General features: G+C 41.1%; 1 protein-coding gene across 18 annotated transcripts in view; it reads left to right on the plus strand.

Moving 5' to 3' along the window:
- TMEM245 (transmembrane protein 245) overlaps positions 1 to 22,864 on the plus strand; it is a 106,457-nt gene that overhangs the window by 47,819 nt on the left and 35,774 nt on the right. For all 18 annotated transcript variants that reach the window (XR_012424480.1, XR_012424479.1, XM_005581117.4 and 15 more), the window contains 5 exons: positions 8,732 to 8,822; positions 12,264 to 12,362; positions 14,796 to 14,927; positions 22,195 to 22,317; positions 22,460 to 22,605. Coding sequence is in view for 16 of the 18 variants with exons in the window: in XM_005581117.4 (XP_005581174.3) it covers positions 8,732 to 8,822; positions 12,264 to 12,362; positions 14,796 to 14,927; positions 22,195 to 22,317; positions 22,460 to 22,605 (591 nt within the window). In the remaining 2 variants the exon portion in view is untranslated. The remainder of the gene's footprint in view (positions 1 to 8,731; positions 8,823 to 12,263; positions 12,363 to 14,795; positions 14,928 to 22,194; positions 22,318 to 22,459; positions 22,606 to 22,864) is intronic.

Below are 22,864 nucleotides of genomic sequence, written 5' to 3' on the forward strand. Positions count from 1 at the left end.
TCACTGCAAGCTCCGCCTCCTGGGTTCATGCCATTCTCCTGCCTCAGCCTCCCAAGTAGCTGGGACTATAGGCGCCCGCCACTACGCCCGGCTAATTTTTTGTATTTTTAGTAGAGATGGGGTTTCACCATGTTAGCCAAGGTGGTCTCGATCTCCTGACCTCATGATCCGCCCACCTCGGCCTCCCAAAGTGCTGGGATTACAGGCGTGAGCCACTGTGCCCGGCCAGTTTCATCTATCTTATGTCATTTGTTCCTCACAGTGACTGTGTGAGATAGATTGAAGAGATTTTCCCCATTTTACACATGAGGAAACAAGATCAAAGGTTAAGGAACTTGAGATGATAATCCCCCAGTGGCAGAGTCATTTATAACCACTGCTCCCGATCAACTGAAGGAAAGTTTCCACTATAACGTGGAAACTGCAACTCCTCAACTTTCTCTATAATTTTTAAATTTGTTATTTATTTATTTATTTATTTATTTATTTTTAAGAAATGAGGTCTCACCATGTTGTCCAGGCTGATCTTGAACTCCTGGGCTCAAGCAGTTCTCCTGCTTTAGCCTCTGGAGTAGCTGGGACTACAGGTGTATACTACCATGCCCAGTTTTATAATTCTTTTTTTTTTTTTTTTGAGATGGAGTCTCGCTCTGTCGCCCAGGCTGGAGTGCAGTGGCCGGATCTCAGCTCACTGCAAGCTCCGCCTCCCGGGTTTGCGCCATTCTCCTGCCTCAGCCTCCCGAGTAGCTGGGACTACAGGCGCCCGCCACCTCGCCCGGCTAGTTTTTTGTATTTTTTTAGTAGAGACGGGGTTTCACCGTGTTAGCCAGGATGGTCTCGATCTCCTGACCTCGTGATCCGCCCGTCTCGGCCTCCCAAAGTGCTGGGATTACAGGCTTGAGCCACCACGCCCGGCCCCAGTTTTATAATTCTTGACATATTCCCATATTGTATTATTTTTGAGGAAGGATAGGTGAACTATGGTCCAGGGCCAAATTCAGCCACCTCCTTTTGTGTTGGGGACCAGCCTCAACACCACCCATAGGATACCTGAAGTCCGCTGGTGACAAAGAAATGAGAAGAGACAGGTTAAGAGTTCATAAAGGTGGGAGTCAGGGGGCCAGTTGCATAATGGAGGCTGCAAAGGCAGTGAGCTCTGGTCTCCAGACTATTTATTTAGTCACTTAGATCTAAGAAGCAGATGTTCAGGGTGAAACAGTGAAAGGGAGGCAATACGTCATAAGTGTAATCTATAGCAATAGCAGTTTAAATGAATCTCCTTTGTGCTCAAACAGCGTATCTTTAACTTACTGGAGAGTAGCTAGTGGGGCTTAACTAGGAGCCTGCACGTCTGTCCACATTCCAGTGTTTCAAAGGAGTGTCTTTCTCCTTGAACACAGTGTTTACAGAGAAGAGAGCAGGTCTCACTCTGAGTATGGGAACATGATGGCAATTAGCAGGCTTTCCTCCTCAGAAGCCTATTGTGGCTTTCCACAACTTACTGTCCCATATTTTTATGGCACCCCACAAGCCTTTTTCCCAACACTTTTGTAAATAAAGTTTTAGTGGAACACACCTGTGTCTACTCGTTTACATATATTCTCTGGCTGTTTTGAGGTTTCAAGGACAAACAGAATTGAGAAGCTGTGGCAGAGAGTATATGTTCTGCAGAGCCTAAAATATTTACTCTCTGGTCCTTTACAGAAAAATTTGCTAACTTCTGTTTTATAGGATCTCTGTGTACATGTTTAATTTGGCTTCGGGAAGAAGGATTTTCAGTTTTTGTGGGGGATGTTCAGCAGAGCTGTGTTATCCACATAACACCTTGATGACACATTGTATGACCTGCCTTTTATTAACCTCAACACAGTCATAAGTCAGGAAATATTCTGCCAGTTTTAGGCTTGTAAGTTGAGATTTAACTTGATTTTTTCCTTTGCCTCTACTTTATTATTTTCTGTAAAACCTGCCTAGGATATTACTTGAACTTGATTTAGAATAATATTTGATTTATTTTATTTTTTTTTGAGACAGGGTCTTGCTCTGTCACCCAGGCTGGAATACAGTGGCGCAGTCGTGTCTCACTGCAGGCTTGATCTCCTGGTCTCAATCAGTCCTCCCACTTGAGTCTCCTGAGTAGCTGGGGCTACAGGCATGAGCCACTATACTCAGCTAATTTTTATATATTTTGTAGGAGTTTCACCATGTTGCCTAGGCTGGTCTTGAACTCCTGGGCTCAAGTGATCTTCTCTCCTCAGCCTCCCAAAGTGCCGGGATTACAGGCATGAATGACTGCACCTGGCCTATTTGAATCTTCGTAAAGGAAGTGTATTTCTTTTGAAATATAAATTGTGGTATATTTATCCAGTGAAATATTACTCAGCATTAGAAAAAAAAATGGACTAATGATACATATACCAACATGGATGACTCTCAAATATGCTGGCCGGGTGCGGTGGTTTACGCCTGTAATCCCAGCACTTTGGGAGGCCGAGGAGGTCTGATTACCTGAGGTCAGGAGTTTGAGACCAGCGTGGCCAATGTGGTGAAACCCCGTCCCTACTAAAAGTACAAAAATGAACTGGGTGTGGTGGCACACACCTGTAATCCCAGCTACTTGGGAGGCTGACACACGTGAATCATTTGAACTCGGGAGATGGAGGTTGCAGTGAGCCAAGATTGTGCCACTGCACTCTAGCCTGGGCAATAGAGTAAGATTCTGTCTCAAAAAAACAACAAAAAAGTGTGCTGAGTGAAAAAATTTGTGCAAAAAACCCGAATGGTACGATTTCATTTATTTAAAGTTCTAGGAAATGCAGACTAATCTGTAGTGACAGTAAGATTAATGGTTGCCTGTGGATTGGGGTGGAGCTCTAGGGAGGACATACATACAGGTGCAAGGAAATTTTGGGGAGTGATAGATATGTTTATTATATTGATTAAGGATATAAGAAGAGAAGTAGAATCATCAGATTTCATTCTAGAACAGGCTTTTCAGCTGCTTTGTGGAGAAAAGATTGAAGGTATACAAGATGTGAGCCTTTGAGACAAAAGCTTCTAGAGTAAACTGGATGAGAAGTGACAAAGCCCTGAACTATAGACAGTTTCAGTGGAGGTGAACAGGAGGGACAGATTTATAAGGTCTTGAGGGGTTAGTTGGTGATTAATTGAATATAAGAGGAAGAAATCTAGCATGACTGATGTTTCTAGCTTTGGAAATTACTGAATGATGACAGATTCACCAAGATAGGAAATAGAAGAGCAGATTTGGTAGGGAAACTAATTCACCTGTTTACCTGTTGAGTTTGAGGTGACTGTTGTAAGTAGAGGCATCCAGTAGGCTGTTGACTCTATAGGTATGAGGTTCAGGAGAGATGGGGTGAAGTTAAAAAATGGGCAGTTGCTGTGTAAGTCCAGGAATCAGACGAGAGGTCTGGGTTGGATCTTGAGTTTTGAGAAGCATCAGCATAAAGAAAGAATGTATATAAGGTACGGAGAGGATGTCTGGAGGTGCGCCCTGTGGGTATCTTAAGCCTTTAAGGGTGAACAAAAAACAATAGGTTGACAAAGGAAAATGAGAATGGGCTATGAGAAAGGTAAGAGGAAAACCAAGGAAAGAGAACATTTTGAGAAAGTAGTAGTGGTCAGCAATGTCAAATTGCTGCAGAAATTTGTAAGAGTGAAATTGGATTTAGCAACTGCAAGAGCAGTTCATTTAATTGGTGTAGCAGAAGCCCATTAGATCATAGTGTGTTGAGAAATTGTTGGGAACAAGGAAGTAGAGAAAGCAGGTATAGACTTCTCTTTCCCAAGTTTGCCTATGGAACGTAGCTGGGAGGGAGGTATAGAGCAGTTTTGTTTAATTTTTTAAGATGGAGAAGCCTTGTTTATATGCTCCAGGGAAAGAACTGGTAGAGTGGAAGGGATTGTAATATTAGGAGAGAGATAATTCTTAGTGCGTTTCTCTGAGGATGAAGCATGAGATGAATCCATGGCATGAATGGAACAGCTGGGGAAAGCAGGTCAGAGTGGGTATGGATATAAACACTGTGAGTTCAGTGGAGTGGGGAAGGTGGGAAATTAGGGGCCATATATCTTTGAAGTAAGAAGTGAGGTCTTCTGTCCTCTGGCTCTTTGGATATAATACATTTTAAAAGGAGGATGGGAAAAAAGAGGAACCAACATGTATCAGGTATGGGATTTTAGGAAGGAGCCATCTTGGATCTAGGCAAGTGGATAGAGCCTTTCATGGGATGATAGACCTTCCAAGTGTTGTCCTCTAGGACTCAGCCTCAGCCTTTACATCCAGAGGGCTCCTTTTCTTTGGGTCATTCTTCTGTACTGGAAGTAAATGCAGAGCCCTTCTGTACTGGTTTTGAATAGTAGTAGCATTCTCTCTGCAACTGTAGCAAAGGCACACGATCTGAGCAGCCCCAGATCAGATAGTGGAAGAAAGGTTTTTTTTTTGTCTTGAAATTTTGAGATCATGATTATAGATTCACAGGGAGTTGCAAAGACATATACAGGGAAGACCCATATACTCTTCACCCCACCTCCTCCAGTGTTGTCATCTTGCATAACTGTAGTACAATAAAACCGGGAAATTGGCATTGCTATAATACACTTCAGATTTCATCATATGTGTAGTTTCATGTCAGCTACCAACACAGTACAGAACTGTTCCATTGCAGGCTTCTTCCCCTTAACAGCCACACCCACCCTCTACCCTCTCCTTCAAGATTTCTGTAACTCTTAGCAACCGCTAATCAGTTCTCCATAGCTATAAAATCATTTTGAGAGTAATACGTAAATCCATTCATGGAGTATGCAGTCTTTTGAGGTTGGCTTTTTGTTGCTTAGCATAATTCTCTTGAAGCTCATCCAAGATGTTGTATATATCAAGTTTGTTCCTTTTTATTGCTGAGTAATGTTCCATTTAGGAAGTTTTTTTGTTTTTGTTTTTGTTTTGACACAAAGTCTCCCTCTTACCCAGGTTGGAGTGCAGTGGTGTGATCTTGGCTCAATGCAACCTTCACCTCCTGGGTTCAAGCGATTCTTGTGCCTCCTAAGTAGCCAGTATTACAGTCACGCACGCAACAGTCACACATGCACCACCACGCCCAGCTAATTTTTGTGTTTTTAGTAAGAGACAGGGTTTTACATGTTGGCCAGGCTACTGTTGAACTCCTGACCTCAAGTGATCCACCCGCCTCGACCTCCCAAAAGGAAGGCTTTTTAAAGCTGCTTAGACTTTGATGATTCATGGAAGGTCTGATTCTTTTGCAGCAGATAAGTGGGAATGGGATTGGAAATAGTAGGGATTGGCATGAAATAATGATAATGGTTTCCTCCAACTCTCAGTACTCAGTGGATTCTGTCAGGAGGAGGGTAGTTGGCCTTGTGGGGGATTCATGTGGATACTCCTAGTGGAGAAGATACAGTTAAGAATAAGTCCAGATGTACTTTCTTCCAACTTGGTGTGGTTTTATATGGCCCATGTAGTCCCTTGACTTCTGCTGGATGTGCCTCGTAAGCTGGTGGGTAAATTAGACAGATTAGGATCATCTTAGTGGAGCTCTAAAGAAAATGAGGTTGATGCACATCCTGATTCTTGTCTTTGGCAGTTCTGTTAGTTGAGAGCTCATTTTCTGCTTTCTCCTGGCTTGTCTCAAGCCTGATTCATGCGTCTCAGGACCCTCATTAGGAGATGGTACTGAAATGGTTCTCAGTTGCACTTATCCCTTCGCTTACTTGGGAGAAACCCAGTAGGCTAAACTAAGTTGATTTTAATCAGGGTTGTTCTCTGGGTAGGTCGTAGGTGATAGAGATTAACCTTTACCCAGGAAGGTGAGGGCAGACCAGTCTAAACTGTAGGGCATTGGTTTCTGCTGAGGAATCCCTCTTGAGTGAGTAGGGGAGTTAGCGATAGGCTGAGGCAGTGAATCTCCAAGGAAGGAGCTCATTTCAGGGCCTGTAGGTGTGTAAGGCCAGAGTACAACCCAGCTAAGGCGGCTCCTGTGTTTCTGGCCCCATGTCTCCTGAGGGAGGCTGGGACTGAGCCAGTGCCTCTACCTTGTCCCCAGAACAGCTCCTCTCATTTGTTGCTCTTAGGAAACCTGTGTGAGTACATTGGGAAAGTGTTTTCATAGTGGCCAGTAAGACATTTTCCCAGGCCCAGTAGATGTATGTGAATCATTAAGAATCTGTCCAGATACCTCTATGAATCTTCACACTTTTTTTTTTTTTTTTTTTTTTTTTTTTTGAGATGGAGTCTTGCCGTGCCATCCAGGCTGGAATGCAATGGCATGATCTTGGCTCACTGCAATCTCTGCCTCCCGGGTTCAAGCGATTGTCCTGCCTTAGCCTCCCAAGTAGCTGGGACTACAGGCGCACACCACCACACCTGGCTAAGTTTTTCATTTTTAGTAGAGATGGGGTTTCACTGTGTTGGCCAGGCTAGTCACGAACTACTGACCTCAGGTGATCCACCTGCCTTAGCCTCTCAAAAGTGTTGGGATTACAGGCGTGAGCCACTGCGCCCTGCCCATCTTCACACTTGTAAATAACACTACAGGATAGTGTTATCAGTATAATATATAATATCAATATAATACCAGTATATCAATATCACATCAATTATGAGTTACCATATAACTGAAAATATTTAGCAATCCCTTCAAGCCACTGATGAATTTATAAAGGAGTAATTTAAAAGCTACCTAATTTCTCCCAAATCACATTTCAGTTTAGTGATCCAGATTTCCTGTTTATGTCCTTATACTGTACATTATTATATTTGTGTCTAAAATTTTGAAATTTTGACTTGCTGAGTTTTTTGAGACAGTCTTGACCTTTTGCCCAGGCTGGAGGGTAGTGGCATGATCTTGGCTCACTGCAACCTCTCCCTCCTGGGCTCAAGTGATTCCTGTGCCTCAGGCTCCTGAGTAGCTGGGACTACAGTTGTGTGCAACCACGCCCAGCTAATTTTTGTATTTTTTAGTATTTTTGTATTTTTTGCCTTGTTGGCCAGGCTGGTCTTGAACTCCTGGCCTCAAGTGATCCGCCCGCCTTGGCCTCTCAAAGTGCTGGGATTACAGGCATGAACCAGCGTGCTGACCTTGCTGAGAAATATTTGAATGGACTGAGGAATTTGCCAAGAAGTTTCACAGATACTTTATTTGGAGTGTGGGGCAAACTGGTTAATACTTACGATTCAAACCTACTAATTTAATAGTCTACTTTTTAATTCATTCAAAGATCTCTTATTTTTTCTAGTTAAAGACCACTTTCCTAGGCACCCAGACTTTGTGGCTGTCAGTGGCAACTGACTTTCTCTTTATGACCATCTTGCTCATACACAACACATACAGCTGCAGTGAGTTGAGGATGTTGCACATTTGACTTTACCTAATTGACCCTTTTATGTTAGAGTTGTAGGATGTGTCATTTTGAGGCCTCAGGAAAGTAAATGACTAGCTTCTTCTTGCCTTCACCTTTTGGCTTCACTTTGGAATAGTTGAAATGAGGACTGTTAAATTTGTGAATGTCAGCATCTCCAGCATATATTATTAAAAGGAACAATTTAGAGAATACGTGAACATGTTTTCTCTTGTGGAAACACTATGGTTGTGTAAAGGATTCTTGATTAAAGTATATGGTGCAGCCTGCTTAGTCAACAGGAGAGTGAGGAGGCCACCTCTCACTGCACAGCAAGTAAAGCTTGTGGACTATGATTCCTTACATAGTTGGAACTCTGTTCAGGAATTCTATCTTTAAAAGATCTTCAGCAGATAACCAAGTTGAGGATAATGATTCACTGTCTTCATTTCCTTCATTCTTTCTGATTTCTTCACTTCCTTAGATGAGTGATTCTCAAACTGTAGCATGCTTCAGTATCATCTACAGGGCTTGTTAAGGTACAGATTGCTGGGCCCCAGTCGTGTTCCTTTTTCAGTAGATCTGGGTTTGGGCCCCAAATTTTTCATTTCTAACAGGTTTCCAAAAAGTTTTGATGCTGCTGATTTGTGGACCACACTTTGAGAACCCTGTCCCGGATGTTGAATATCCCAGTCTCCCAGAACCACTTTCTTTGGTGCCGAATAAGGCGGATGACTCAGGACATGTGAACAGAGAAACCAGGCAGAGTAGAATGAAAGGGAGGTTGTGGGGAAAGTGAGTCTAAAAGCTAAGGAAACATTGAGGCCGGGTGCCGTGGGTCACGCCTGTAATCCCAACACTTTGGGAGGCTGAGGCAGGTGGATCACTTGAGGTCAGGAGTTTGAGACCAGCCTGACTAACATGGTGAAACCCTATCTCTACTAAAATACAAAATTAGCCAGGTGTGGTGACATGCCTATAATCTCAGCTACTTGGGAGGCTGAGGCAGGAGAATCACTTGAACCCAGGAGGTGGAAGTTGCAGGGTTGCACTGAGCCGAAATCGTGCCATTGCATTCCAGCCTGGGCAACAAGAGTGAAACTCCGTCTCCAAAATAAAATAATAAAATAAAATAAAATAAATAAAACTAAGGAAAGATTGAAAGGACTTTTGAATGTTAGACTTAGGCCAGTTAAGTCTGGCAGTCCTGCTCATGATGCTTCAGTATCTGTGTATTGATGAATGATCAACAGTCTGTCTGTTATGGATTAAGCATATCCAGTTCAAAGCATTACTGGTACGCTACACAGAAAGTGTACTTTTTTCATTCTTTTCTTTCTTTGTTTTACATTAGTTGGCTTCCTGAGGCTCAGGTAGTCCAAAGAGCCCTGAATTCTGCGGCTAACAATGTGTATCAGTATGGACGAGAATGGATAACTCACAAGGTAAGGGAAGAACCTTTCTTTGTAGCTTTCTCTTTTCAGGGTCTTTACTGGTGATAGCTTCTTGCTTTGATAAAACATAAATAGAAATGCTATTCGCAGCAGTAAATAGGCTTAAATAAACAGGTAAGCAACATACAATTAAATCTTTTGAAAGATCACATTAAATAGGGGTAGTGGCCTAAATAATCTGAGAGGTTGGTCGTGTACTTTTTCAAGATAGATCTGATTCATTACTTGTGAGTTAGGACAGAATGATCACTTGGTTTGGGTAGTCAAATAAGGCTTTGTAGAGAAAAAGGTATTCATGCATGTTAAATCTTATTATCTGCTGATAACTATCTTTGGCAGTTTCCAGTTATTTTCATTTAATTTTTTTTTTCTTTTACTGTTTCTAAGAAGTCTGCAATATAAATTATTTTGCCTACTTTGCAGATGAGGAAACAAGACTCAGCAAGGCTGAGTCAGTTCCCAGGGGTCATGTAGTAGATTGCAGAGCTTAGTTTGAAACTGAAGCTTAACTTCAAATCCTTTGTGTCTACTGTAGGATGCTTGCAGTGTGTGCCCAGAACTGGATTAAGTGCTTTGATGTGGCACTTGAGATAAACCTTGAAGTAATGACAGATCAAGAAAGAGTGGCTTTTAAGAAGGGTATTTGTGTGAGCCAAGATGCAGAGACAGGAGTGTGCTTGAAGAGATGATTGAGATGCTGAGACAGGAGTGTGCTTGAGGAAATGATCTTGACTGAAGTGGAGGGAGCTTTGTGAAGGGGAAATGAATGATAGAGGAAAAGACAACACAGTTAAGGATTAGGTTCCACAATATGGATTTGGAATATTCTTTCCCTCCCTAGTATTGCCTGTAGGAATAAAGGTAAGTTGCACTTTTAGTATACTGAAGTAATTAGGATTATGTAAGAATCGGCAAGATTTGTTCCCAGGCGAGTGCAGTGGCGCGATCTCAGCTCACTGCAACCCCCACCTCCTAGGCTCAAGTGGTCCTACCACTTTAGCCTCCTGAGTAGCTGGAACTACAGGCATGCACCACCATGCCCAGCCAATTTTTCTATTTTTTATAGAGACGTGGTTTCACCATGTTGCCCAGGCTGGTCTCAAACTCCTGTGCTTACATAATCCTTCCACCATGGCCTCCCAAAGTGCTATGATTACAAGGCATGAGCCACGATGCCTGGCCAAATGGCTTTATTATATTGAGTATTTTGTTTTCAGTTTATGAATAAATCAAATATAAAGGAACAAATTGAACAGATATGTTTGCATTGAATATGTCTAGTAACTGGTTCACATATCTGTAAGGCCAGAATCAAACAGACAAAGAGTAAGGAAATAGATGTTGTAAACTAACACGGGAAAATGGTCACTCCTTTCGTTACTAAATAAGAAAATAATAAATAATGGCTACATTTCATACCTGTTAAACTCCCTAAAAATTGTCCAGTTAGTTCATAAGGCTTTGAGGAAATTGGGTCATTTCTGTAAATTTGAAAAGCATTAATTGGTATATTTCTTATTATAGAAGTCAGTTTACCAGTGCGTAGCAAGAGCCATTAAAATGCTCATTGTCGGCTGGGTGTGGTGACTTATGCCTGTAATCCCATCACTTTGGGAGGCCGAGGCAGGAGGATCACTTGATCCCAGACCAGCTTGAGCAACATAGTGAGACCTTGTCTCTACAAAAAAATAAGAAAATTAGCTGCGTGTGGTGTCATGCGCCTGTGATCCCAGCTACTCGGGTCTCTGAGGTGGCAGGATCGCTTGAGCCCGGGAGGTCCAGGCTTCAATGAACCGTGAACATGCCACTGTACTCCAGCCTGGATGACAGAGTAAAACCCTGTTTCAAAAAAAAAAACTCATTTTCTTTGGTTCCAGTACATTTATTTATGTCACAAGTAACCCTGCAATGAGCATCCATAGATACCCTTAAAAACTGTGTAAAAGGATGTTCATTGCAGTGTTACTCATGACATTAAAAATTAGGATTCATGGCTCGGCACAGTGGCTCACGCCTGTAATCCCAGCACTTGTGGAGTTTGAGGTGGGCAGATCACTTGAGGTCAGGAGTTCAAAACCAGCCTGGCCAACATGGTGAAACTCTGTCTCTACTAAAAATACAAAAATTAGCTGCGTGTAGTGGTGCACGCCTGTAATCCCAGCTACTCAGGAGACTGAGACAGGAGAATTGCTCAAACCTGGGAGGCAGAGGTTGCAATGAGAGCCAAGATTGCACCACTGCACTTCAGCCTGGGTGACAGAGCAATACTTCATCTCAAAATAAAAAAAAAAGAAAAGAAAAAAAAGAAAAAAGATTTAATTATATATCCTTAGAGTGGGTAATGATTAGCTAATACCAGAACATAATGAACTAATAGAAAAGTATTGAAGATGAAGGTTAGTGATGGCTGAAGATTAAATGTTTATAATGCAGTAGAAAATATAGAATTCTAAATTGTCTCTATGTAAACAGGCAGAAAGTTGCAGAGGAAATAGAAAAATGGAAACAATTGTATTAAGGAAGTGGGCCTACAAATTTCTTTTAGGAATTTTTTTTTTTTTTTTCCTGAGACCAGATCTTATTCTATTACTCAGGCTGGAGTGCATTGGCATGATCACGGGTCAGTGCAGCCTCAACCTCCTGGACTGAGGTGATCCTCTCACCTCAGTCTCCCAAGTAGCTGGGACTGCAGGCACACACCACCACACCTGGTAATCTTTTTGTATTTTTTGTAGAGATGGGATTTCACCATGTTACTCAGGCTGGTCTCAAACTCCTGGGTTCAAGTGATCTGCCCACCTCAGCCTCTGAAAGTGTAAAAATTGTTTTTTATGTTATAATATGGTTTTAATAATAACTAAGTGGGATAACATCTACAATGATAGCCTTCCTCTAAGTTACGTCGTCTCAGTGTACTTGATTTCCACAAACCCGAGGCCAGTCTGATCAATTGTAAATGAGACCACACATCTCTCAGCATGCAAATGGAGGGAAGGATTTGTGTTTATAGCCAGCGTCCTAAAATTTTACTTAAAGTTCTGTGGTAATTCTTAATAATAGAGATAAATGTAACATGAGACATATGTATAATGGAAGAGCACTGGGATTACAGGGGAAAGATTTTTCTCTAGACAGGTAAGATCAGATAAGTCAGCAATCATGGCTTCATTTGCATCATTCTCTGATAGCGTGAGGTAGCTCTCTTAGAGACCTGAGAATAGAGCAAACAAGATAGAAGCAAAAAGATGAGAAAGGAAATTTACTGGGAATAGTCAGGAGTAGAGTTTAAGGAAAGAACATAATGTGGCTAGAGATAAATAGTCTGGAACATTTTTGTTTGATTTGAAACAAATGTAAATACGCAGCATATATTAAATTTACTCTATTGTTGCCTGAAATATTGTACCAGGTCGTATCTGTGTTTTTTTCTAGCTCCATAAAATTCTAGGAGATAAGGTGAACAATACTGCTGTAATTGAAAAGCAAGTACTAGAACTTTGGGACAGACTGTATCACTCTTGGTTTGTAAAGGTAAGTTATTTTAGCTAAGGTTTTATGTTGTAAACTAATAAAGTCCTTTTATCGACTCATCAACTAGATAGGATTATATTCACAGCGGGATTTCATTCATGGAAATTTTAAAACAGCAAAACCCTTAAGCTTCAGGTCACTAAAGTCAGTGTGAGTTGATGGTTAGTCTCCATGGCAGAACCTGCCTACCTCTCTGGTGCATCAGTATTCCATCCTCAGTCTGTTGTCATGGACATCTCATCCTCTAGACCAGCTCTGTGCGGGAGAAGTGTAATGCAAGCCACATAAGGTAATGTTAAATTTTCTAGTACTTATACTCAAACAAATTTTACCTGTTTTAGTTTTTCAGTGATACTTTATTTAATCCAGTATACCCCAAATACTATTATTTTAATATATAATCATTAGAAAAAATTTAATAAGATATTTTATATTCTTTTTTTTTCCATACTGTCTTTGAAATCTAGCATGCATTTTATACCAGCAGCACGTCTCAGTTTTTGAGCTAGACATACTTTAAGTGCTCAGTAGCCACATGTGGCTAGCTTCTACTGGCTACTGTTTTAGACAGTACAACTGTAGGCATTAAGAACTTTTCTTTGAGGAAGTGAAACTGGATCTAAAAGCTTAGAGATCTTTTACTTTTTATTTTTTTTTATTATTATTATTTTTTGAGACAGGGTCTCACTCTTGTCACCCAGGCTGGAGTGCAGTGGTGTGATCTTGGCTTACTGTAACCTCCATCTCTTGGACTCGAGTGATCCTCCTGCCTCAGCCTTCTGGGTAGCTGGGATTACAGGTGCATGCCACCATGCCTGGTGAATTTTTTTGTATTTTTTGTAGAGATGGGGTTTTGCCATGTTGCCCAGGCCATCCTATACACTAGTTCTGGCAGGGCCTGTGGGCTAGCAGGAGCTGTGCTATGTATAGAGTGGGCAGAGTTGGTGGTGATGATTCTGAGTTGATGTAAGGAGAGCAAGTATATATGTAAGTCTCTTAATGTAGGGTGGAGGGGGAGGAGGGCTGATTTTAAATTTGAATTTGTTCCTTAGTGACTTGTTTGGGATTACGTACTCTTGCTTTGGGATGAGTTGAGGGAAGATTGTTAGTTTTTATAGATTTCAAAGACTTGGGAAAAAATATCCAGGGAATATCTAGGTGAGTATCATAGATTTGATCTCATCTGCTGAAAAACCAGATAATTAGAAAGGTGTATCTATTTCTTTTGCTAACTCTGGGACTGCTTACAGACAAATAGCTTTTATTACCCCTCATACCTCGTGAGCTTTATTTTATAGTAGAGGAAGGTCAGTGTTTCATAAGCATGGGTTTGTTAAGTGGTTAAGTACAGTGTGTCCCCCAGTGTGCTGGATGATCGGTCCTAAGACACCCCACTGGTACCAAAATCCAGGGATGCTCAAGTTCTTTGTACAAACTGACATATTTGTTGGCTGGGCATGGTGGCTCATGTCTGTAATCCTGGCTGTTTGGGAGGCTGAGGTGGGAGGATCACTTGAGGCTTGAAGCTTCAGACCAGCCTGGGCAACGTAGTGAGACCCCATCTCTACAAAAAATTAGCTGGGTGTGGTGGTGTGCGCCGATAGTCCCAGCTACTTGGGGAGACTGAAGTGGGAGGATCACTGAAGCTCAGGAGTTGGAGGCTGCAGTGAGCTATGACTGCACCATTGCACTCCAGTCCAACCTGGTGACAAGGCGAACAAGACCTTGTCTCTAAAAAAAGAAGACAACATTCCTACCATCATGCGTGTCTAATTTTTAAATTTTTGTAAAGATAGGGTCTCACTGTGTTGCCCAGGTTGGTCTTGAACTCCTAGGCTTAAGTGATCCTCTTGCCTCAGCCTCCCAAAGTGGTAGGATTACAGGTGTGAGCCATTCTACCTGGTCTTTATCTCTTTCAAAGTTAGTTATTCTCGTATCTCTGCCAATGTCTTCCAGATAGACAAATTCTATTTACTGCCTTACATTTGCTTGTTATATTCTTCTCTCCTCGTTTTGCTTATCTTGTATGGTAAATTAAAAAGAAAAATGAGGAAAGGAGGAGAAAAGCAAAGATGGGAGATCAAGAGAAAGGTAGAGGACCTAAAAACTAAAAAAAAAAAAAAAAAAAAAAAAAAGTAAATGCTATTTAGTGTGTTGTTGTAGATACTGAGGAGTAAGATGTGTTTGCAAATGTATTTAGGAGGGAAGCACTGGAGCAAGACTTAGCCAAGGTACCTAGAATATAAACAAAAGCATTTTTTATTTCAGGTCTTTAAATGGAGTTCTTAGCTGATTTCTTAAATAATGGAAAGTTCTTCTCCTTGGAGTACTTACTGAAGTGATTAAGGGGACCTGAAGCAAAATGTGACTTTTATACTTTTTGATCTTTAGATTAAGATGGGAATTTCATGTCTGCACTGTTTTATTCCATAGAATGTAACACACTCTGGAAGGCACAAAGGACAGAAGTTGCATGTCAGTCGTCAGAATAGCTGGCTGGGAGACATTCTGGACTGGCAGGATATTGCTTCCTTTGTTCACGAGAACATTGAGACATTTCTTTCGGTAAGAAATAGTATTTATAGTTAAGCTGAAGTTCAAAATAAAAGACACTCTAATTCCAAGTTTTCCGTATGCATTTTGAGGCCTCATCTATCCTGTTTTTAACGTCATGACATTTTCATGTTTGAGAACTCTGAATGCACTAGGATGATGTTCAAAAGCCACAGGCATCAGGTGTCACCACTCCTTGGTATTTCCCCTGTGGTTGTAGAGTGAGAGATGCTTGAGTCCGGAGTGATGCTGTGTGATGTGAGTGATGCTGTGGGCTGCCAGATTCTCAGATAGGGATCCTCGTCCTCCCTCTAGGCTGATCAGGATGTCTCCAATTGGACTACTAGAGAGGGACCTGCCTTTGTGGTGTATGAAGTCCCTTGACTAGATGGAAATATGGTTCCAGTTACATTGGAGGGATGGGATGTGTTGAATGCTTAGCTTGTTACCTTCCCACCTAACCTCCCACCGTGCGCCATCACCTCTGCAGTCTTTGCAGCATTCCTAAGTGCTAACTACTGCTCCTCCTCATTCCATAGCATATTTTGTATGGTGTCTTGGACATAGAATTTCACAGAGAGTAATTTTCTTGTGCATAAATTTGTGACTTTCATCAAGTGAACAAAAATTGAGGTTTGCTGTACTAAACTTTTTAAAATTAATTTTTTTTTGAGACGGAGTCTCATTCTGTTGCCTAGGCTGGAGTGCAGTAGTGTGATCTCAGCTTACTTCAACTTCCGCCTCCCAGGTTCAAGCGATTCTCCTACCTTAGCCTCCTGAGTAGCTGGGATTACAGGCGTGCACCACCACACCCAGCTAATTTTTTCTTTTTTTTTTTTTTTTTGCATTTTTGTAGATACAGGTTTCTCCGTGTTGACCCAAACTGGTCTTGAACTCCTGACCTCAAGTGATCTGCCTGCCTTGGCCTCCCAAAGTGCTGGGATTAGAGTCATGAGCCATCGCACCTGGCCTAAATTTAATTTTTATCAAAATAATACATGACCATCACTGAAAAGGCAATAACGCTGAAAGATTTGAATAAGCAGCAGTGCCCTGCTGTATGCCTCCCAATTTCCCATCTTTTTCTTTACAAACAACTGTCAATTCTTTTAGCTTTCCCTGGGTATTTACCTCTGAATTTCTAAAATAATGCTTATGCTACTTTTTTCTTTGTTTTGCAGTTTTAGATGTTATCTTTTGCCTTCTTAATGTGGAAGGTGAAGTGCTATTAATCACATATTGGGCCTTTAACATGGATTCCTTAATTTTGAAAGCCTCTTTTCTGTTTTCTATCTCTTTGTTTTCTTTTTCCCCTGAGAAATAGCTTCAGCTTGCCTTTGAAACAGTGATTGAGGGTGGGCGCGGTGGCTCATGCCTGTAATCCCAGCACTTTGGGAGGCCGAGGCGGGCAGATCACCTGAGGTTGGGAGTTCAAGATCAGCCTAACCAACATGGAGAAACCCCGTCTCTACTAAAAATACAAAATTAGTCTGGCGTGATGGCGCATGCCCGTAATCCCAGCTACTCAGGAGGCTGAGGCAGGAGAGTCACTTGAACCTGGGAGGCAGAGGGTGTGGTGAGCTGAGATTGTGTCATTGAACTCCATCCTGGGTAACAAGAGCGAAACTCCATCTCAAAACAAAACAAAAAAAAAACTGTGATTGAAATTTTCATTTTTCCTGCTATCATACTTGTAATATCCAACAGCTCTTTCTTCTGAACCCTCCTTTTTTACTTATTTGAGAATATTACTAATAAAATATTTAAAATGTCTTCTGCTCTCTCTTTGCTCTACGTTTCTTTAAAGTTTGTTTTGTTTTCTCTTTTGTTACCTGTCTGGGGATCCCTGGCAGTATGTTCGTTTTTAAGAGTGCAACACTAAAAGCAGCTGGAAGGTCCCTGCCAGATCAGCCTATAGAAAAGCCCATTAGTCAGTCAGCAGGTTCCATCCAGTATCCTGGACCTTCCAGTTGGCTCTTTAATGCCAGTGCATACACAGAATAGTGTATCATCTAATAATACCTTTGAATGTTTGCTTTCCCCCAAAATTCAGGTGTGTTAACTAAAAGTTACTGAATCCCTTGTTTTGTTTTGTTTTGTGACTGTAGTCATTGAACTTAAAAGCATCTGGTTTTTGTTTTGTTTGTTTTTTTGAGACAGGGTCTCGCTCCGTCACCGAGGCTGGAGTGCAGTAGCGCGATCTCGGCTCACTGCAAGCTCCGCCTCCCGGGTTCATGCCATTCTCCCGGGTTCAAGCCATTCTCCTGCCTCAGCCTCCCGAGTAGCTGGAACTACAGGCACCCGCCACCATGCCCGGCTAATTTTTTGTATTTTTAGTAGGGGCAGGGTTTCACCATGTTATCCAGGATGATCTCAATCTCCTGACCTTGTGATCCACCCTCCTCGACCTCCCAAAGTGCTGGGATTACAGGCGTGAGTCACCGCGCCTGACCTAAGCATCTCTTACTGATGAATGAAGTGACAGTGTTAAATCATACTAAGATAGATGATAAAGAAAAATTAAATTTTATAAATTCTTATGGAAAGAGAAGAGGCAGTTTTTGACACTAAAATAACAGTTTTGCTGTGTAGTCCCTCAAAAAGAAAAGTACAATTTCTGTATCCCTAAACACATTTAAATATTGAGTAATGGACAGTTCAGGGAACAGATGATTATTTAGTAGTTTTTGTATGAAATATTTTGTGTCAAATATTGTGCTAGGTGCTTAATATTTTCCAATTTAATTCTCCCAGTGATTCTGCAAAACTAGTATAATTGCCTTCATTTTAATAACCAAAAAAAGGCTCAGAGGTGTTAAATAGTTAGCATGGTAAATAGCAGTTGATATTCAGATTCAGTTCATCTTTCCTTGGCTCCAGAGGCCAGACTTTATATGTAATGTTGTGTTATCTTTCAAACTGTATTTCATCCTCTAGAGAACTCAACATTTCTTAGTCTCATACCTTTATATTTTTATTTGCTTTGTTTTGTCAGTTTTTTTTTTTTTTGGATATTGTTGTAAATAGTTGGCTTAGGCCAGTCTTGTTCATGAAATCTTCACAGTGTATTTCAGAACACAGTGAGGTTTCTCCACATTCAGATTCCTTTTGCATTTATTGTTTTCACTCTTTTGATACCTAAACATATTTTTGACACTTTAGTGTTTATACCCAATCTTCTGGACTAGATTATAAGTTTTTGGAGGTAGAAGGAATCTCATATATCCCTGCCTTAGAATTTAGTACAGTGTTAGGTCCTCAATTAAACTAAGAGAAGCACATTAGACTGTAGTGCAGTGATTTGACTGTGGCTTACTGCATCCTCGACCTCCTGGGCTCAAGCCATCCTCCTGCTTCATCCTCCTCCTTCTTCTCCCTGAGTAGGTGAGACTACAGGCATACACCACCACACCCAGCTGATTTTTAAATTTTAAGTTTTTTGCAGAGATGGGGTCATGCTATGTTGCACAGGCTGGTCTTGAACTCCTGAGCTCAAGCTATTCTTTCACCTCGGCCTCCCAAAGTGCTGGGATTACAGACATGAGCCGCTCAGCCAATAATTATTTTTGTATTTAGAAATACAGTGGCTGAGTTGAAATGGTGTTTTGAGGTCACCTGACTCATCTCCCTTCCTTTATAGATAGATAAAAAAGATTGGAACTAGAGAAAGATAGCAGAGCTCATGTGGTCCATTGTCTCCAGGCTCCCTCCCAACTCTCTGAGGCAGACAGAGGTGGCTGAGTTCTGCCAGGGGAGACATTTTCCCTTATTTAGACCTCTGCATCTCTGCAATGTCCTGTTCCTCCTCTGTTTTTCTAAACTGTTGCCTTTGAATCTCCTTCACTGGCTCCATAAGAAGATGGGCTGATGGCTCTTAATAAGTACTGGGAAATCAAATTAATAATCAAACAGTTGTTTGGTGAGTGGTGGACTCAGAGTAAAGGACTGCAGAGCCACTGGAGATGGTGAGGCCTTGTTGGTCAGTTCTTATCCACAGTAGAGACCACCTTTCATGACCACATTGCTTAGTTGGTTCAGTAAGTCTCTTGGGCTTTTTATATGTTTCATAATGAACTCTTTGTGATGTTCTTCCAGTACTTACATTGCTATTGTTGATTAAACTGATATCAAACCTGGCTCATGTTTTCTACTTATGAGTTAGGATCCTTTTTTTTTTTTTTTTCTTTTTCCAGAGACAGACTCGCTTTGTCATCCAGTCTGGAGCGCAGTGGCATGATCTCAGCTCACTGCAACCTCCACCTCCTGGGTTCAAGAAATTTTTGTGCCTCAGCCTCCTGAGTAGTTGGTATTACAGACCACCACATTCACCTAATTATTTTGTATTGTTAGTAGGGATGGGATTTCACTATATTAGCCAGGCTGGTCTCAAACTCCTGGCTTCAAGTGATCCGCTCACCTTGGCCTCCCAAAGTGCTGGGATTACAGGTGTGAGCCACTGCACCCAACCTGAGTTGCAATACATTTTGTCTCCATAAATCTGTTTTGTTTTCAGAGTTTCATGGGCCTTGGTATTGTGCCTGCCTTTACCCATTTTCTCCTCCCTAAGCCTGCCATATAAATTAAAACCACTTTACTTTAAGGATTTAGTTAATATTCTAGAAATGTTTTTTCCTCTGTTTTCTCCAGTTGATTCCCTTTCTTTCTTTCAAATAGGAAAGGTTACTTTTTTGTTGTTGGAGACTAACAGTCTAAAATTAATGTATTTAGTTAATTTCTTAAGAATTACCACAAGGTATTTTCTCTTAATGCAACCCAGAAACTTTTTTTTTTTTTTTAATAAAAATTCCAAAATGACTGAAACTGCAAAAAGAATGCTTGTCAAATCACAAGTAAAGGCATTGTTGGCTTGTTTCTTGGAACTGATGGCATTGTTCATTCATTCTTTATCCCACGAGGTCAACTAGTCAATCTTGCATATTTTTGTGGGCATTGTGAAGCATTTTCAAGGTTTTATGTAAGGAGTTTTTGTAAATGAAACCAGCCTGCCAGAGTTCTCTTAGGAAACTGAGCTGAGGTTTGCAAGAAATGCCAAGGGCAACAAAGTATGCCTTTATAAATGGTACATCTGAAGTAGGAAAGGAATGGAGAGGACTTTTCATAGAACAGATGGACATATGACAAAAACCAGAACTGCTGTTTTGGGAAGGGCACCAAAACAAAAATCAGATGTTGTGAGTTCTGCCCCACAGCATATAAGCTCTAAGCTCTAGTTCTACTTACTAGCTTTGTGCCCTTAGGCAAGTTTTTTAAAAAATTTGTGAACTTCAAATTATGTATCTATAAAATAGAGATAATATCATCCACATTTCTTCACTCATGGCATTGTTGGGAGGTCTGTGGAAGCATTTTAGAAATGGTAACGGGAGGTGTTTTTCTGGTCATTTTGCTTTTGTATTTTTCATTAAGAGGAAGGATAGTCCACTTGGGAAGAATGGAACAGATATTATAATAAGGGGATTTGAGATCGTAAATGAAACATGCAGGTATACTATAAATATTGTACCTCTCCTTTATTAATATTTAACATCTATGAGAAACCTTCCTCATGATATCTGGTTCTAGTGAATGTGTAGGTGACAAATCAGCTGAACTCAGTAGACCTCAATATACTGGTCATTGCCTGTCTCAGGAAAGATTTTTGGCCTCAGAGCACTGCTCTTGTCCCTGTCTGTTGATTGCTTTTCTTGTGATTTAATGAAGTCATTGAGGTGATGCTTTTTATATTTGTAGATAGCTCTAAGTTGGAAATGGCAAGGGTGGGCGCCAGGCAGCCAGTAAAGCAAATACTGGAATTTCATGGCCTGCACTTAGGATCCTACAAGATAAATGTCACCACAGGTTGTACTCTAGCATATTCCCCTGGAGGTAAAGTCATGACATGTGTCACATAATAATGTCTCTGTTAATGATGGGTCACACAATGCAATCATGGTCCCATAAGATTTATAGTACTGTATTTTTACTGTACCTTTTACATGTTTAGATATACAAATACCTGTATTGTGATTGCATGTGGTATTCAGTACAGTAACATGCTACAAAGGTTTATAGTTTAGGAGTAGTAGGTTGTATCTCATAGCCTATATGTGTGCCAGGCTTTACCATTTAGGTTTGTATCAGTACACTTTATGACGTATGCAGGGTGAAATCGCCTAATGACACATTTCTCAGAATGTATCTCCATCATTAAGTGATGCATGACTATATTTTTTCTCTGCTTGCCAATTTTGCATAGCTACAATGATATATATATATATATATTTTTTTTTTGGGGGGTTTTTTTTTTTTTTTTTTGAGACGGAGTCTCGCTCTGTCACCCAGGCTGGAGTGCAGTGGCCGGATCTCAGCTCACTGCAAGCTCCGCCTCCCGGGTTCACGCCATTCTCCTGCCTCAGCCTCCAGAGTATGTGGGACTACAGGCGTCCGCCACCACGCCCGGCTAGTTTTTTTATTTTTTTTTTTTACTGGAGACGGGGTTTCACCGTGTTAGCCAGGATGGTCTCAATCTCCTGACATCGTGATCCGCCCGTCTCGGCCTCCCAAAGTGCTGGGATTACAGGCTTGAGCCACCGCGCCCGGCCTACAATGATATATATATGTATGTATGTATATGTGTGTGTGTTATTTATTTATTTATTTATTTATTTATTTATTTATTTTGAGACAGTGTTTTGTTCTTGCTGCCCAGGCTAGAGTGCAATGGCAGGATGTCGGCTCACTGCAACCACTGCCATCTGGGTTTAAGCGATTCTCCTGCCTCAGCCTCCCAAGTAGCTGGGATTACAAGCATGCGCCACACCACACTTGGCTAATTTTGTATTTTTAGTAGAGACAGGGTTTTACCATGTTGGTCAGACTGGTCTGGAACTCCTGACCTAAGGTGATCCACCTGCCTCAGCCTCCCAAATTGCTGGGATTACAGGTATGAGCCACCATGCCCCACCAATTATATATAAAAATTTTTAATCCTGTTTTTTAAATTTAGCATTTTATTGTAAAATATTTTACCATGTTATAACAGTGATGTTTTTAATGGCTGTCTATATTATTTGGTGTGGATTCACCATTTTCTTTACTATTGATTATACAACTGTTTGTGGTTTATTTTTTAATTTTTTTATTTTTCATTTGAAGTAATCCTCAGTTCTTAGCTTTTCAGTTCATGTTACTAAAACACTGTATTAAAAGCACACTAGATGGCTGTAGAAACTTTTTTCATGAGGATTGGTTCTGATATCCAGCTTTTCCTCCTCGCCAGATCTTGGAGTCTCTGTGGATCGTTATGAGCCGGAATGTGAGCCTGCTCTTCACCACTGTCACTACACTCTTGACCATCCTCTTCTACAGCGGGACAGCCCTTCTCAATTTTGTACTTTCTCTGGTATGTCCACATAGATAAGTACACCTCACATTTCCTTCCTTGTTAAAGCATATTTCTGATTTCATTTGCAATTACAGATGTCTGTCTTCCTATAGTTTCCAAATACGATTTTTTTTAGGAGATATTGTCCTTTGTTTTGCAGATAATTTTCCTGACCACACTATTTTATCTATTAAGTTCCAGTGATGAGTACTACAAGCCAGTGAAGTGGGTGATAAGCCTGACTCCACTATCTCAGCCAGGTCCTTCTTCTAATATTATTGGCCAGTCTGTGGAAGAAGCTATCAGGTAGGGATAAGGTTTATGCTATTCTTATTTCTCCCAGAATTTTTTTCCATGATAAGCCTGTTTTTTGTCATGAGCATCCTGATAACATTCAGTGCTAAACTCTGAAGGACTCTGGTATTTTCAAGGTTTTCATCTCATTTTGAGAGGATAAATATGCACAGTGCAGTTGTTAATAAGAAAAAGATTCAGGCCGGGTACAGTGGCTCATGCCACTCAGATTGCTTGAGGCAGGAGGATTGCTTGAGGCGAGGAGTCTGAG

This window comes from Macaca fascicularis, chromosome 15 (genome assembly GCF_037993035.2).
Source record: "Macaca fascicularis isolate 582-1 chromosome 15, T2T-MFA8v1.1".
Classification (NCBI taxonomy): Eukaryota; Metazoa; Chordata; class Mammalia; order Primates; family Cercopithecidae; genus Macaca; species Macaca fascicularis.